The following is an 18154-nucleotide window of genomic DNA, read 5'->3' as shown; positions in this document are numbered from 1 at the left end:
AAGCCAGAATTTGAACTCAGTTCTTCCCGGTTCCAAAGGTCATTCTTTTTCCACTGCATATAGTAAAATATGTTACCACTATAATTAATTGTGAAACATAAAATTTTCATATGCTAGCATCTGTGGAATTGGAATGCATCCTTTTCTTCATGGTGCAGTTGATGGCCTCTTAAAATGGATGAGAATAGGATATGTATATATACCATTTGAAACAACCTATTTAAATCACACCCAATCTGGACGCCTTGACTCAGTTCAACTGTCATTCAGGGGTAAAAATGAATTAAAGACACTTTCAAGCAAAAAATGAGAGTTCATCACTCATAATTCCTACTTGGAAAAATTACTAAAGAATAAAAAAGGAAATTGAATCCAGAAGGAAGGAATAGGATAAAGTTTTCTTTACAAGGTGTTGGGGTCTGGATTAAAAAGTAGGTTATCATCTAGGCTGATATTGTGCCAGTGTACACCACTGCAATGATATGTGAACTCTCTTGAGAGTCCCTGGGATACCCCGCCACATGCCTGGGTGGACCCTGTCAGATAACAACATGTTAAGATGGCAGGTAGTGTTCTAATGTTCTTTTGTCATATAAGAGTGAGGACAGACATGTTGATTAACTAGACCATGAATCAAGTGTGCATATTAAAACTTTGAGTCACCCCTAAAAAAATAGAATTTGAATGTATAACGTCTAAACCCATAGGAGCAAAAAATTAATGAAAACTTTAATACCAGAAGTGGAAAAGAAAATAAAAAATAATTGAAAATAGAATACACAAAACATAAATAGCAGTTTCAAAACTAAATATTTTTATCAGATATCATTCATCACTTAAATGACAAGTCCATTTGATTGAATTAAAAAGAAAAAATGGTGACATAGGAGATATACTGGAAAATAATGTCATGGAAACATTGAAAGTAATTTCCAGTCTGTGGATCAATTGATTCTACAGAAATGGTTGGTGAGTGAATGAGTATTTATCTCTTTTAAGTTAAAATACTTGAGAGATATATATATATATATGTATAATGTTTTTAAAATTATTTTTTATTTTAATCAACTTCTTGGAATTAAGTGACCAACTATACACCTAATGCTTCTTAACATTTTATTACTTACACTTTAACTTTAATCTGTGATTATTTTCTCCAAAAGTCTTTATGCTTATTATCATGAAGTATTTAATGCACACAAATCACGAGTTTTGAAGCATAGTAATAAAATAAAACTATGTATGAATCTACCACCCAACTTGTGAACACGTCTCTCTTTCATCCTCCTATCTTCCTCCCAGAGGAAACCACTAGCCTTAATTTTGTGTTTCTCATTTCCTTTTAAAAAAGTTTTATCATATGTATGTATGTATCCCTTAATAATATATTTTTAATTTTTGCTTGTTTTTGAACTTTATGAAAATGGAATAATTGTGGGTATAGTCTTCTGTGACTTGTTTTTTCACGCCACTCTATTATGTTCCTAAGCTTCATCTACTCTATATATATAGCTTGTGGGTCATTCATTTTCACTGTGGTACTGAATTACTTTGTCATTAAACCACAGTTTTATTCCATCATCTTGGCATTGCAAATCTGAGTCAATGGAAAGAATGGACATTTGTGTGTTTCCATTTTTTTAATAATACAAATAGTACTACTGTGAACATTTTTCAATTTAGTATACACATGCAAGGGTTTCTCTAAGTTATGGTTATGAATGGTTCTCAAATTTGGCTGCATATTGGAATCACGTGGAGAGGTTTAAAAAATACTGACACATGAATCTCATCCTCAGAGATTGTCATTTAATTTGTCTGGAGTGTAGTATGGGCATTGGGGTTTTTAGGAAAGCGTTTCTGGAGACTGTAATGGGCAACCAAGGTTTAGGGTCACTGGTGTACAGCTATGAGTGGAATTGCTGAGAATGCATGTTTTCAGCATTATAAACTAGTCAAATTATTTCCCAATATGATTATACTAATTTATACTCTTACCAGTGGTTTGTAAGTTCCTACATCCTCCAATACATTATCAGGCATCTTATTTTTTGCCAATTTTTGGGGTATCAAATTTTTTCTCATTTTTTTCATTGTCCTGAATACTAATAATATTGATGTTTTACTTAATGTTTCTAATTTCACCACAGTCCTCTGTATATAATACTCTGTATTATAACACCTGTCTTACTTCATTCATTTACATTACCATTCTAGCCCAGAAAGTCATTTGAATTTTTGTGACCTCTAATTAGTGTGAAAAGTATTTTAAAATAAGCTGCTTGGCAGGTGGGTTCCTGCTAAGAACTTGTTTGGTAAGGATTTTTCTTATTTACTGAAAGAGCCATATATTTTATTCTATATCTGTGTTCTTTTGGGGAAGACAAAATACTTCCTATATTTTAGACTTTTTGATGTGTACCCACTTTTGGGTAAGTCCCTAGGTTAACTATAAGTATATTGATTACTGGAAAGGAGAATAGAGGCAAGCTTGGGTACTGTCTGATCATGGTGTGTATTTCCACCTACCCCAAGTTCCCCAGAACAACTGTCAGTGACAAGAGTAAGTGGTAGTATCAGGTGTCCTGGTTGTGATCTTCTCTTTCATTGATCAGGCTCTCATCTAGACAGTTTTGAACTGTGGAGTCTGATGGGTAATTTGCCAATTGGGAGCAGAAGGTTGGAGGAGAGGTTCTCTTCAACATTTGGACAGGTTTCTGACTGCAGCCCAATGGTAGTCGTCTTTTTCTTTGAACTGATGCAAACTTGTGGTATGTTGGTTCAAACAAGGAGAAGCCAAAGTGAGGGAACTAGTTGTCTACTTAAAATGTCACTTAACAAACGTAACAGTATCCAGGCTCTAACCAGATTTTTCACGTTTATTTAGTGACAGAGCTGGAATTCAGGCTAATATTAAATAAATGGATATCTGTCTTCCTATTGTAGTAATACTGCTTCTACTAGTACAACTTTTTTTCCTTAAGTACTATTTAGAAAGGCAAAGCACAAGGACAGATTGTCTTTGCTGCTTAATATAATTTAATTGAAATGCTCAAGAGGATGCTCCCCTGAATGTTATAATACAAATTCTTAGTCAGTGATGGTCACTTTTTGATTTAAGCTATAGCCATAATAGTTTATAATAAGCTTTAGAATTGCTTAAGATTTCATCTTTAAGTTAATAAAAGATAATTTCTGCCTTATTTTTCTGCTTTAAGTGAAAGCAAGTTTCAAAATCCAGGGCCTTCAGAAGTTTTAAGTAGTGAAAAGATGTATAGGTAAGGAGAGAATTCATTGACTTCGGAGTTCACAAGTAATTTCACAGATGACTACTCTGTTTCTTTGAAAATTATTTACAGTCCTCTGGATAATGGTCATTTTTGTTTTAATGTTTATATTCTTAAAGTGTGCCAGTTAAACTTTATGGAACTTTAGTAGCTTGAAGACAGTAAAGTTTAGCTATTTTAAGATGAAAATGCCCCAGTACTGTTGTTTTGCCAGTACCATGTTGAAGGGACTACTATAAAGGAATTGTCCAAATTTAAGCTAATTTGTCTCCTTTAAAAAATGCAAAGGTATTTTTAAAACATACTGCTGAGGAGGGTGAAAATATTAAACAATTGCCTTGTCTATCAAAAGAAAAAGTGTGTTTTTATATGGTTTTATATGCTTCTATATTAAATTACTCTTTTATGGCAATGCTTCATATGTGTGATAATGGAGGTTAATAGAAGTATAGATAATTGAAAACAATGAGAAGTAATATTTGGTTTTGGAAAATTTCCTTTTTAAAATTTTAAATGTGAGTGGTTCTGATATTCTATATCTTAATATTTAAATAACATTAACTGCTGTCTATGATTTATGTATATTTTCTTGAGTACCTATATAATTTTTTTTAGATTTAAATTTCTGCCTGAGAACAATAAAAGTGTTATGGTGATATCAAAATTTTTGCCGTAAAAAATGAATGTTCACTTATATACATATAATGTAATTTATAAATATTACTTATAAATAAAAGTATATAATATATATTATGTAAAATTATAATATTTTTGTTTCAGGAAAAAGTATCTCCATTCTCTTAGGGCTCACTCTTTTCCGTTTGTGTCTTTTATTCCTTTTCATCCGGCCTGCTATTGAATACAAGACCTTACTCCATTAAATATTGCTTTACTTCTTAAGTTTGTAATCTCTGCAGTTCATTGCTATGCCCTTGCCTACAAACATGTTCCAGTTAATGATAGATTTTCACTATTTTTATACAAAAGAAAAAACAACCACCACTAATCCCTTTCTTTTGATATAGCCATCTCCTCAAATGTTATTATCTCTTATATTTGACTTCTCTCTTTCTCTTCATGTATCATCAATTGCCTAGTCCTGTAAATTTTACCCTTCTCTGTCATCTCCGTTTGTAATTTGAACTTTTAGAAAAAATTAACATGGTTGGGATATTCTGGAAGAATGTTTATCCTGTTTTGTTATTTAAATTTATGTATGTGTTTTTCAGAGCACTGAATGAAATGTGGAAATGTCAAAATCTGCTCCGACATCAAGTAAAGGATTTGCTTGACTTAATTAAGCAACCCAAAGTAAGTTATCACCATTTTTCCTATGTGTTGAACAACTGTTTCTGTGTGGAACACTTCTGACTCTAGAACCTATGATCTCTAATTTAGAACACTGAAATTTTTAAGAAACTTATTGCTTAGAAAAATTGAAATTTACTGTATCTGCAAAAGGTGATACCCAACAGGAAGGAGAATGTGCTTCTGTGTACACAGAATGAAGCCTTTTTTGGTAGCTTTAAAATTAAAAAAATAAAACCAAAACAATAACTCAGCATTATTGAAAGCATAGAAAATAGAGTAAAATTACACTTAATGTTGCTACACTAAAATGCTCCCATCATCTTTATATAGTCTTGTGGTTATAGAAAGTTTTAATATCATGTAATTATAGTTTAGTATCATGATATTTTTACTTACAATTAATATTATGGTAATTTTAATGTATTACCTGGTCTTCATAATTATAATTTAATGGTGGTTATTCATCCAGTCAATGTTGTTTGAGAATGTTGTATGTAGGCCTATAAAAAGTATAATTCATCTAAAAATCAGTGTGCCTCGTCATTTTAAATTGCATCCAGGGAAAACAGTGTAGTGTTATTTTTTGTTTCTTTTTCAGTGCACAGTGGACCCCCCCCTCCCCTTCCCCCCCAACATACACCTCATGTTCATAGGACAGAGGTCAACAGAATGGAGTTTTTTCATGTAAGGGGAGAAAATTTCCAGTTTTCCTAGGTGTAAATCTTGCCGTTTGCCCTAAAAATCAGTGAGCTAACAGTAGTTGTTTGAGTGGTTTATAGTGACCTCACTTTTTTCTTAACCTCTAAATCACTAGTAATAAGGCATTTCATACCACTTGTTTGCCTGGTTGAAGCTTACAACTGAGTAGTATTTTTGTTTTATAGGCTAACAATGACCTCTTTGTTTATGGTTTATTGAACATAATTTAACCTTCTGTGATTCCTGAGTATATTGAACCTGCTAGAAAAAGTTTTTCCTTATAGTCAATGACTTAAAACTAATTTTAGAGATTCTGCTATTTCAGTACTTTCTGTGCGAAGGAGGAAAATTGGAAAATCCCAGTTAAGTTAGTGTGTTTCAGCCAAATAAACGTGTGTTAGTCAATGTTATAATGCAGTGTTGGTGTGTTTCAGGTAATAAGCTCTGGATAAAGTGCCCTTTTTTGCCACCTAGAGACTTGTTAATTTACTTCCTCTAGGTAAAGTTGCAAGAATGTGAGAGGTTCTTATTTGCATGTGTATAAAATTATTCCTGATTTTAGGCATTATTGAAGTCATTAGCAGCCGAATAGCATAAGTGTGTAGATCATATGTTGAACAGCGTGATGTATGAGACGGTAACCAAAAATAACTTTGTTTTTTGACTCTCACCGTCCCTTTAAATTTTATTTAGTGGAGGCTTCTTCCCTTTGCCTGTTCATAAAAACTTGGGAGGGTCTCATGACATTCCTGTTCAGTCTACATGAAATAAAATACAATCTCAATTCAATTACAATGTTTTATTCCCTTCCACTTCGTGGTATTTTCCTTTAAATTATCTTAAAATAACAAGTTATCCAAATCAAAGAGGGAATTCTCATTCATGTGTGGTGGGGATGAAGAAGAAACAGAATGGAGGAGGATAGTACTCTAAAGTGGAATTCTAGTGAAAGGAGAATTAATAGTCTCTTATTACTTAATATTCACTTTATACTGTGAATTGTAGTAGATATTATAAAGTTAGAAAAAAAATACAAAGCTGTGTTTAACTTTTGGCTGTTTATAATTCTGCCTGTTTTACCAGGAAGACTCTTAGATATAATAATCAGTACATGTTTCTTTGGCTTCCTCATTATTCCTTCTGATTAAGATAGTTTTTATTCTTTCTTAGTAATGTAGCCCTTCTACTTCATGTAACTAAATTGATTTGCTCAGTGTCACTCAAAGTGACTCTGTAATTTGCAGTATTGTACTTTGTTGGTGATGTTTCTTTTTCATGTGGATCAACTTCTAGTAAGGCCAGCACCACCTCTTTCCCCCCAAATTGAACAACAATAGAAATCTTATGTTTCTAGTCAGATCTATTAAGTTCCAAATATTTGGGAATTAGCTCTTGTACTCTATTCTATTATTCTTTGTCTCTCCTTCCTTTTAGAAAGCTCCTTCTCAATAGGGACGGTTTGTTTATTTGTTTATTTTTTGATTTGTTGCTTTCACCCCAATGTTTTTCTAGCTCAGTATTTTATGCAGAGTTGCTCAGTGACATTTTTTTTTAAATGACACTAACCTGATGGAATGAGTAACTAGCATTCTTAGAAACATCTTTTATACATGTGACTTTACAGAGTGCATTACGTGCAGCACGATGTGATGAGCACATTCATTCACTGAAATACTACCCTGATGCAACAAATAACTAGCACTCTTGGAAAACTTTTGTACGTGTCAGTGGCATCTTCATTGTCTTCATCCAGTGTCTTCCCAGTGGCTTCATGACTATGCCTTATAATCCTCAGGCTTAACAATTTTAGGAATACCTCAGTTCAATCAGAATTATATACTTAATTGTCAACTTTTTGTTTGAGATAGGCTAAAAATGTGAAAACCAACATTTCCAGATTATTTTCCTTTTTTAAACTTAGTTGTCCTGTTCTTTGAGTACTTAAGAAAAACAAAATATCTCTGTGTCCCAAAAGGTTGATGTAGCAGTCATCTGTTTTTGTTTTGGAGGCTGACAAAACAGGACAAGGGAAGAGGCGACGACAGTGGAGTATGACTTCACTTCTACCTTTCATTCAGTTCATCTGGAGTTTAAACATGGCTAAAGAAGGAGCATATAGTGGTGGTCAGGGTGTGGGCCGAGAGCATGAGTGGGTTATGCTTACATAACTTTCTGAAGAATACAATGAAGATTATTGTTAGGAGATTTTTTTTTGCTATTTACTAATTGTTTAAAATTAAAAGACTTTTTTAAAAGAGTAGTTTTGGGTTTACAGAAAAATGAGCAGAAAGTACAGAGTTTACATATACCCCATCCTCTCCCCATTTCCCCTATTATTTACATCTTGTTTTAGTGTGGTACATTTGGTACAGGAGATTTTAATTTTGCATTTTTTTGTGTGATTTACAGACAGATGCCAGTGTCAAGGCCATATTTTCAAAAGTGATGGTTATTACAAGTAAGTTATTTCAAATATTATATGTAAAATTTAAGGTTTATTTGAAACATTTCTTTCAGATAATATAAAGTGTTTCTTGGAGTTCCATTTTAGGCTATGATAATATAGGAAAAGATTAAAGTTTTTTGATTGATTTTTTCCCCCCCCCCAACACGCTCAGTTTTCCTTTTTTTTCTGATTTTCATTTATTTTGCATACTACACAGGATTATTTTGTGTGTTGATACGAGCAAGAGCTGGGTTTTATTACATAAATTTATTTTTGAGAATACATTCAAATTACTGCGTAACCTTGCTGTTAAAAACTGCATCTGTGCTTTGGTATTGCTTGGTCTAATGTGAATCTATCTGAAGCTAATTTCATTCTGAGCCAAAATTTACAATGAAAGATATACCTAATAACTACAAAAGATCTTCTTTGAAAAAAAAGTTAATTTGCTTTTTTGCTTTCAGTGATTTTAAATAAAATGTTATTTAATTGCCTTTAATAGTAAATACTAAAGGATTGTGTAGCACATCTCCTTTGTTCAGGGCAGGGGTAGGAAAAAGTAGCGGTTTTTGTAGGTCATTTGCTTTTCCTCTCACCTCAGAGATCACTGTGTATAGCATATGGATGGAGGGAAAATCAGGAACACCTGGAGGAATGCTTCTGCTGAGCTTCCACGTGGTAGTAATGAAGAGTTCTTAGACGGATTTTTGAGATGTTAACAAATATTCCGAGATATGTGTGGAAGTAATGCTAAGACACCAAAGAGAACAGTAACCTAATTCACTGGGTATTAGACTAAATGATAGAAGTTTTAGCATGAGTAGAAATTTCCCAAAAAGACCAAAATACCTTTTAGTCCTGAGCAGTTAAACATAAATTAGTTTTCAGTCCCTTTGGGTAACTTAAAGCAAGTGATTTTGTGCTATTGCTTTTTAACAACTATTTCCCTGGTTGTTTGGCTGCAGACACTGTCCCCTAAAGGAGATTGTCTCCTATATTCTTTCTGTTTTTAACCCCCTATCCATTTTCTTCCAACAAGTACAGTATTTCCCAAATTCTGTTGTGAGGAATGCCAATATCCTGCAGGTGTTAATAGTATCATCAGAAAAAAGAGTTCCATGGTCTAGTACGTTTGTAGAATCCTGAATTAAAGGGGCTTTTTGTTGTTGTTTTTCCCTTCCTCCCTTTCTCCCTCTATCTCCGTCCTTCCCTCCTCTCTCCCTCTCTCTCCCTCCCCCTCCCTCTATCCCCATTTCACTTTCTTTTTGTTTTGTTTCTTAAATGGTATGCTTTATTGTAGCCTTTAATATGATGCCTGTATGTTATGGAGGGGCTGTAAAGTGACATTTTCCAAAACTATTGACAAACAGTACAGTAGAATTTTTGTACTCTAGAAATATGGAAATGTCATACAGTCAAGTAGTTCAGAGGAAAATTTGTTCTTACTATATTCAGTCATCTAGCCAAGACTTAAAATGGAATTTCAGAGTTGTATATGAACTTGAAGACTGCATTTACTGTATTCATATTTTAAGATTCTACACCTTTCTACTAATTTTATTAGAGTCCATAGTTCTATATTATAATTTCTGTTATTAGAAGGATCCTACCTAGTCTTGTTCTCCCTCACAGTTGTGAGTAGCCAGAAAAAAATGATTCTAGGATGAATATTTTATTAGCTTTCATAAGTGTTTTGATACATGATGTATTAGGAGAGTAGTATAAAACTCATCTTTGATTCTGCAAGAACTCATCCTTTCTCATGTGATAATGGCCTACCCAGCAGTAACACCTGGAACGTGTTGCTCAGCATGTGTTGGTGCCAAGTAGCATGCGTGTGTGTGTGCATTATCTCTGGATGGTTTAACAGTAAACAGTGCAGTACAGGAAAATGGTTTCTTCTTGGTAAAACTGATTGATCTTCATCTCTTGCTCTGAATTGCAAAAGAACAATGTATACAGCAAGCTCAAGGGATAGTAATAAAATTGGTATTATTCAGGTAGACATTTAATGCCTTTAAGTATTATAAGGAGTTATTTAGAAATAGCCAGTTTGGTCTTTCTCTGCATAGATGGTCCTTCACAATGATCTTATTTTATGTTTCTAGGAAACAGATTTTTATTTGTGAAAATTTATTATTGAAGGTGCTCTACGATTTTTATCGCATTAAATTAAATGAATTTGTAAGTTAGGATTATTCATCAAAGTAATAAAAAGAATGAAAAATGTTGATCTCATTTATTATTTTGAGAAATTTCTAAAATTGTATTTTAATTGAATTTTAATTTAATTTAAGGAAATTTGCCAGATCCTGGTAAGGCTCAGGATTTCATGAAGAAATTCACACAGGTGTTAGAAGATGATGAGAAAATAAGAAAACAGTTAGAAGTACTTGTTAGTCCAACATGCTCCTGCAAACAGGCTGAAGGTTGTGTGGTAAGGAGAGAAATTTAAAAAGAGCTCATGTTTGGAGAAACCTCGAAATCTTTTTTTGTCCCCTTTTGTAATTCGTTACATAGAATTTAGAAAATATCACAAAAATAACAATACTTGTTAAACTGTAATTCCTCTATCGAGACAGTTGCTAATATTATGGTGTATGTTTATATTATACATGTATCTTTGTACATTTTACTTTCCCATTAATTAGTCTTTTGCAGTATTATATTTAGTAGCAACATAGCACATCATTGAATATGTGTACCATAATTTATTAAATGGCCCACTTGTGTTACACATTTAAATTTTTTCCCAGTTTTTGATTAATGTAAAGAATACTTAATCTTTATAGCTAAGTAATTTTACACAGTCTTGATTTCATTTCTTTAGGATAAATTCATTATTGACCAGTTATAACTGTTGGGAACAAGCAAAACTCAAACAAAAACATCATTATTTTGATAGGATTTGTAAAATTGGTTGCTAGTCATCTGACCATTTTTTCTCCTTCAGTGTATTAGCTATTCTTATTTCTTTTGTAAATTGTGTGTTTTTTAGTCTTTGCCTATTTTTCTGGAATACTTGTCTTTATCTTGCTGATTTGTTAGTATGTCATGGCACTCTATGTTAATTAAGCTGCAGATATAGTTTTCTATCTGTTGTAGTTTTCCCTTTTCATTTTGTTTATGATGTCCTTTACATACTGTAGTTTTGTTATCTCGCTAAGTCTATCAGCAGTCTCCTCAAGGTTTTTGCCTTTGGAGTCCTGCTTATGAAATCCCATTCTATTGCAGGTCAATGAAAATGTTTACTGATGTCAGTATTTTTTTTTTTTAATATTTATTTACGTTGCGCTCAGTCTTAGTTGCGGCACACAGGCTCCTTAGTTGCGGCTTGAGGGCTCCTTAGATGTGGCATGCAAACTTTTAGTTGCGGCATGCATGTAGGATCTAGTTCCCTGACCAGAGGTTGAACCCGGGCCCCCTGCATTGGGAGCACGAAGTCTTAACCACTGCGCCACCAGGGAAGTCCCTGATGTCAGTATTTCTTAAATCTGTTGCCCATGTATCGTCCTAAATTCTTTTTTAAAAAAGATGATTCTTGGCTCTACGCCAGGTTGACTAAATGAGAATCTTCACAATGAGAGCCAGGAATCTGTAGTTTTAATGAGCTCCCCTAATAATTTTGCTTGTTGAAGTTTGTGTATCCACTGACCCTTGGTTTTATTCTTTCGTATTTGTTTTCATCGTTTTGGAATATTTTTGGTATAAGTTGTGAGATAGGGATATAACTCTGCTTTTATTCTAAATGTCTGTTCAGGTATTTCAATATAACAATATATAGAATAATCTATCTTTTTCGTTCTTTTTCGTACTTACTTGAAATATTACCTTTCTCCTATGCTAAATTCTTAGTCTATTCCTATTGATTTGTTTATTCCGGCACCAATACTACATGGTTTTAATTATTATAGGTTCTTAACATTTTAATGTAATGAATTATTTAAAAATACTTTTTTAATATTTTAAAAATCTACATTACAGCGTGAAATAACTAAGAAGTTGGGCAACCCCAAACAGCCTACAAATCCTTTTCTGGAAATGATCAAGTTTCTCTTGGAGAGGATAGCACCTGTGCACATAGATACTGAATCTATCAGGTATTTGTATATTAAAATATTGAATTTTCATTACTATTAATTCATTCATGCTTTAGTATTTAGAATTTTCATTACTATTAATTCATCAAGCATTCATTCATGCTTTAGTAGTCAATCATCATTGGGTACCTGCGCTCATTATGGAGTAAGGCACTCATAGTATAGGTTTATGTATATACGTAATGACTATACCCTAATCTGTAGATATCTGTAAATAGATCTATTCATATATATGTATATGTTTGTATATATACATATACTCCTCTGTATATATATATGTATGTATTTAGTTTTTCTTGTTATTTATTTTAATTTAGGTACTCTTTCAATTTGGATGAGAATTTGTCAATCCAAGCCTAGTTTTTGTCTGTTACTAGTATACTAGTTAGTTAGCTTGCATAGGTTAACTAATAGAAACAAATTGCAGTTCTGTTCTCAGGAAAAGAAAACTAAGTGAATATGTTGTAAAACAACATATGATGCATTTTCACAGATATCTGAGAACTGAAAATGTTATTTTTAAAACAACCTTCATTTAAAGTTTCAGGTTTGAAACTTTATCACCTGACTGGTATCTTGGAAAATACTTTCTTTTTATATCTGTACTTGGTTTTGTAAAATGTGGGAAGAGCTCTTTTCTTTTCTATTTATTTATTTCTTTTTAGTTTTTATTTTATTTTATTTTATTTTAATTAATTAATTATTTTTGGCTGCACCATGTGGCATGCGGGATCTTAGTTCCCTGTCCAGGGATCGAACCTGTGCCCCTTGCATTGGGAGTACAGAGTCTTAACCACTGGACCGCCAGCGAAGTCTCCTTTTCTTTTTTTTTTTTTTTAATAACTTTTCCTAAAATCTTTCAACTGGTTGAAAAAAGAAAGTACTTATAAAATATATATATAGCATACTGATTTATTAGTGATCAGTAGTACCTTTCAGAGGTATATTGGAATCTAAAATAAATAATACTAATGGTACACTCTGTACTCAGTAAAGCCCTTTTGGGGTTTTTTTTTTTTTTTTTGAGGAGGGCATAGGGTGTAGCTTTTCACTTGTGACCCTCCATAGAGTAGGGAGACAGACCCTACTTTGGATGCCCATTTGTCACTTTGGACTCCTCTTGCATCATTTTTCATTTGAAGAAAGGGTTCTTCAGTTTGAAAAACAAAAGGAAACAAAACAAAAAACCAGAACCTTCTATATTAGTACAAGGAAGAATCTGAATCAGACTGAAATTCATTAATTAAATAAATAATCCCATGCCTTCTACAATATATTTGAGGTAATGCTAGTTAGGTATTGGCAAAGCATATTTTCTGCTTTTCATCAACCTTCTGTTGAGTAAGGGAATAAAGAGTTTTAATCAGGAAATTATATTATAGTTCTATAAAATTGGTGCAGATAGTGTTCAGAGGACTGAAAGAAGATTTCTCATAGGGGGTAGTATTTGAGGAAGAATGGGGTAAGATTGTATTTCTACAGAAATGGGAGGAGTATTCTAGGTATTGAGATTAACATAAGCCAAGCTAACTGGGATAAGAAAGAACAAGGATATTTAGAAAATGATTGCCATCTATTTAAAGTACAATATGGAGAAGTGTAAAAGTGTTATGAGGTGATTCTAAAAAAGCATTTGGGATCAGATTGTGGAAAGCCTTTAAGATCTAACTTTAGAGCTTTTACTTTGTTCTTTGCTCTTTTGAGAACCAGGAATGATTGATGATGGATAGGAGGAGGGAAGTCAAAGAGATAGACTGCTAAGATGTTGTTATAATTGTCTGTGGATGGTGGTAGTGGGATGGAAGGGAAAGAACATATTTGAGGAAGGTTTTGAAAGAACAGCGTAAAAAATGGGTCATCTTACTGGAAATGAGGAATAAAAGGGAGGAGTCACAAGTATACGGGGTCAAGTCCAGATGATGAATAGTATTACCATGAAAAGAATGAAAGGAGCTGGTAAGAAAGGATGTGCTGGTTATTTGGACGCAATTTTTTTTTAATCAAGGCAAATTGAATTTAAAGTGAAACTGTGAGAATAGATAGTTCCCTGAGCAAGATTATGTAGAAAAAAGTTAAAAAGATCATGGACAGAACCTTGGAATTTTTTTTAACAGTAGGAAAATTACAGAAAGGTAAGAAAACCAGGTTATTGCAGTATTTTGAAACTTAAGATAGAAAAAGTTTCCAGCAGTAATATGTGTGATGAACAGAAAGACTGAGGACCAAAACAGGTCTTTGACTTTACCAGTTAGTAGGTCATGGTGTTACAGAAGAAATGTTCAAACATAATAAATAATAGTAACAGGTAGTAGCCATTAGTGCTTATAACACGCCTGGGCTGATTCTCTGTGTTTTACGTGTTTTAACTCACTTCTTAACTTTATAAGGCAAGAAATATTTTTATTCCCATTTTACAGGTAAGGAACAGTGAGCTACACAGATGTTTGAGTAACTTTCCCACTGCTGGGAAATAGCTAGCGGCATTTAAACTGAGGAAGTCTGGCTCCAGCGCCCTCTTGCTTTAGCCACCACGCTGCAGAAAGATTACACTCTTGTTCCCCACCAGTAGTCAATGAGTGTCCAATTCACCTAACTCTTCCTGATAGTGACTTAACCTTTTTAGTCTTTGCCTTTTTATAGGTGAATGATGGTACTATTTAAAAAAAAAAACAAAAAATTGTGAATAAAGTTGAACGTTTTTTCCCTATGTGTTTCTTGGCTAATTGTGTTTCTTTTTATTTTTCTGTGAGTGGCTTAGAGGAATTGTCTTTTTCTTATTGATTATATGAATGCTTTATAAAGTAAGGCTAGTAACACAGTTTGATTGCCTTTTAAATTTGTGCTTGACATTAATAAATATTAAATTATATAATCTATTATTTGTTTCCCTTATGATTTCTTTCGCCTTTGGTATCATATCAAGTGGTTATGTTTTTTACATTTAGTCTTTAATTGGTCTGGAATTCATTTCGATGCAAGGTGGAGATAGAGATCCATTCTTTTTTAAAATCCTGATAGCTAGTTGTATCAACTCCATTTATTGAAAAATGGATACCTTCCCATTTGATTTGAGATGTTCCCTCATTACAGCATAAATTCTTATATTTGGGGTCTTACTGGATTTTCGCCTTGGTTTCTTTGTCTTTTGAGGCTTTTATGATACATTTTTATCTCATTGAGAAAGTTCTTTCATCCCTCCTCCCCTAAAATATACTAGATGTTCCCAAACATTAATTAATTTTTCCAGATGAGCTATAGAATGTGTCTGTTGAATCTTGTCCCACACCAAGTTGTGTTCCTCTGAGATGTAGTGAAAAACACCATTTGTGTAATACTGTGTTTCCATGCTTGTCTTGATTTTTTCAAATCTTTATGTTCCCTTAATATAATTTCAGAAGTTATGTACAGATTCTGTGCATTTAAAACTTCTTAAAATAAGTTTATTCATTCATTTATTTATTTATTGGCTGTGTTGGGTCTTCGTTGCTGCGCGTGGGCTTTCTCTAGTTGTGGTGAGCGGGGACTACTCTTTGTTGCCGTGCGCGCGCTTCTCATTGCGGTGGCTTCTCTTGTTGTGGAGCACAGGCTGTAGGCGCACAGGCTTCAGTAGTTGTGGCACGAGGGCTCAGTAGTTGTGGCTCGCAGGCTCTAGAGCACAGGCTCAGTAGTTGTGGCACACGGGCTTAGTTGCTCTGCAGCATGTGGGATCTTCCTGGACCAGGGCTCGAACCCGTGTCCCCTGCATTGGCAGGTGGATTCTTAACCACTGTGCCATCAGAGAAGCCCCTAAAAGTTTTTATTCCTAGTTATTTTGTATATTTTGACTTGTCATTATAAATAGATTTCTTCTACTCCTCACCCGCCTGTATTTTTTAGGTGGCTTTGGCTAATACAGAACAGCACAGTCGAATTTTAGTGTTTTATTGGTGTCACCTCACTGAACTCTTAGTATTTTGTAATAGTTTTTCAGTTGATTCTCTTTGGTTTTCCAGGTTGATGTTTTTTCTCATAGATTTTTTTTATATCACTGACTCTTGTTCTTTGGTTACTAGCTCAATTGTACGTCTTCAGGAATGCCTTTCCTGACTGCCCTGGCTAACCAAGGGTCTTGTCTTCTTGTCTTAGCCTTCTTTCTAGTCCTTATTGTTCCCTGATTTTAATGTATTTGTTTGCTTATTTTTGGCCTTTGGCCTTCCCTCACTAGACTGAGAGCTTCATGCTCTTACTCATGGAAGAAAATAATGAATTTAATTTTGGATATATGGTATTTTTCATTCCTGTGGTACATCTAGGTAAAAAAAAAACTTGGGACTGATCAAAATATGGGAAGAGGATTCAGGCTGAAGATTTTTATTTGGGGTAGTTGGAGCTATGAGAATCAGTTAATCAGGGAAAATGGGCAGAAAAGGACAAAACATCCTCAAAGATACTAATCGTTAAGGGAATGATAAATTTAAGAGGACGCTGCGAGGAAGACAGGTATATTTGACTTGTAGCTTGACCTTAGATTTGAGTACATAATATTTTTGTAGAAATGTAGATCTACTAAACATTTTAAGGAACATTGAATAATTGAATTTTCTTGTATTTTGATATGTATTATGTCTCTAACCTGCTGTTTGTTACTTGTTTTTTTTGTAAAAAGAACAAATACCTGTCAGAGCGAATGATTATTTTCAATTATAGTGCATTACAAATGATTATTTTAAAATCACATAAGCTTGTTTTTAGAAGAAAATTTCAAAACGTGTTTCCTTTTTGATCTATTCTGAATGTTCTAGTGAGGATTTATTGTATGTCTGTTATGTGGCATTTTTACACCTTTCAGGAGGAGGCCTTTCTGGCTTTTATAACAGTGCCAGACACAGTAATATTTGCTAGATGGTTTGAAAGTGCTTAATGTTGCCATTTATCCTTTATTTCAGTATACGTTTTCTACTTACTGGAGTAATAATGAACTTTAGATAGTTAGAAAACATCTATTATCATTCACATGTTTAGGCATAAACTTTACACGGAAAATACAAGAATAAAAATATAGCATTAATAAACAGCAAATCAGATAACATTTTGACCTCATTTGAATGGACAAAGGAAAATATCGTTTCCAAAAGAAGCTATATTTACTATAGCTCTCTGTTTTGCCATAATGGTTGGGCAACAGCTGTATCAAATTTTATGTAGTTTAGTTGTGGTCTGTGTAGAAAATGTTCAGGATTATTTTTCTTAGACATTGCTAATAGAAGAGTTAAAAAAAAATGAAAAAAAATTATTTTTTCATACTTTAGTGCTCTTATAAAGCAAGTGAACAAATCAATAGATGGAACAGCAGATGATGAAGATGAGGGTGTTCCGACTGATCAAGCCATCAGGGCAGGTCTTGAACTGCTTAAGGTAAATATGCTTAAGGTGAAATTAAGTGCCTAATTAGACAATTGTTAAACATGTATAGTTTGGATTTTTTAGACTTGAGATTTGCTTCTTTAGGTTTATAGAACCTGAAGTAAAATTTTCTTAATCATTTTTAGGTAATTTTGAAATTGCATGTTTATTCTAACATGTAAGCTAAGTATTCTCAGGTTTAAATTGTATAATATAACCTAGTATTAATTATATTAAGGATTATAATTTGAAGCTTTCATTAGTGAACAAAGAACTTGCTTACCCCTACCACAGGAAGAATCAAAATTTTAAAGTCCATTTTGTGTGTTATTTTGTTAGCTAAAATATACTACTACCTTTTACTGATTACAAAAATATCAGTTAATTGTTGATAACATTGAAAATATAAAATAATAAAGAAGAAAACTTTGAGAAGCCTATCATTCATAAATATCTTTTGTTTCCTTTTAATCTTTAGAAAAATGTACACTTTTATATAGTTGAGATCAGACTGAAAATACAATTTCGTATCTTGACTGTTTTCCCATAATAAATCATAAGCATTTTTCTCAATGTTTTTTAAGACAGTATTTTTAAGAGTGTCAAAAAACAGATCTGATTTTAGATGTATGCTTTAAGTTAATTGCCTCTGTTTCCTCATCTATAATGGAGTTAGTAACAGTACTTCTCTCACAGGGACTAAATTAAATCACGTACTTAATGTCTTAGTAGAGTGTCTGGCTCATACTAAAAATAATAATAAACATTATTTTTTGAAATGGTGATTAGTTCATTTTGGGGATATCATAGTGTTCCCAACTATTTTCATATTGTTGGATATTTAGATTTTTCTAATTTTATTACTGCTAAGGTAAATATATCTAAGATCTCCTGCTAATGTCTTTCTTTCTTTCTTTTTTTTTTTTTTA

The 18154-nt window shown here is 33.0% G+C and overlaps 1 protein-coding gene across 6 annotated transcripts in view; it reads left to right on the top strand.

Annotated features, from left to right (window-relative positions):
* The window catches only part of PDS5B (PDS5 cohesin associated factor B), a 201005-nt gene that overhangs the window by 110398 nt on the left and 72453 nt on the right, over positions 1-18154 (top strand). For all 6 annotated transcript variants that reach the window (XM_057532904.1, XM_057532903.1, XM_057532905.1 and 3 more), the window contains exons 14-18: positions 4517-4598; positions 7707-7755; positions 10041-10180; positions 11728-11843; positions 17132-17237. In XM_057532904.1, the coding sequence (XP_057388887.1) occupies positions 4517-4598; positions 7707-7755; positions 10041-10180; positions 11728-11843; positions 17132-17237 (493 nt within the window). The remainder of the gene's footprint in view (positions 1-4516; positions 4599-7706; positions 7756-10040; positions 10181-11727; positions 11844-17131; positions 17238-18154) is intronic.

This window comes from Balaenoptera acutorostrata, chromosome 18, assembly GCF_949987535.1.
Source record: "Balaenoptera acutorostrata chromosome 18, mBalAcu1.1, whole genome shotgun sequence".
Classification (NCBI taxonomy): domain Eukaryota; kingdom Metazoa; phylum Chordata; class Mammalia; order Artiodactyla; family Balaenopteridae; genus Balaenoptera; species Balaenoptera acutorostrata.
This window is presented reverse-complemented; position numbering and strand designations above follow the sequence as displayed.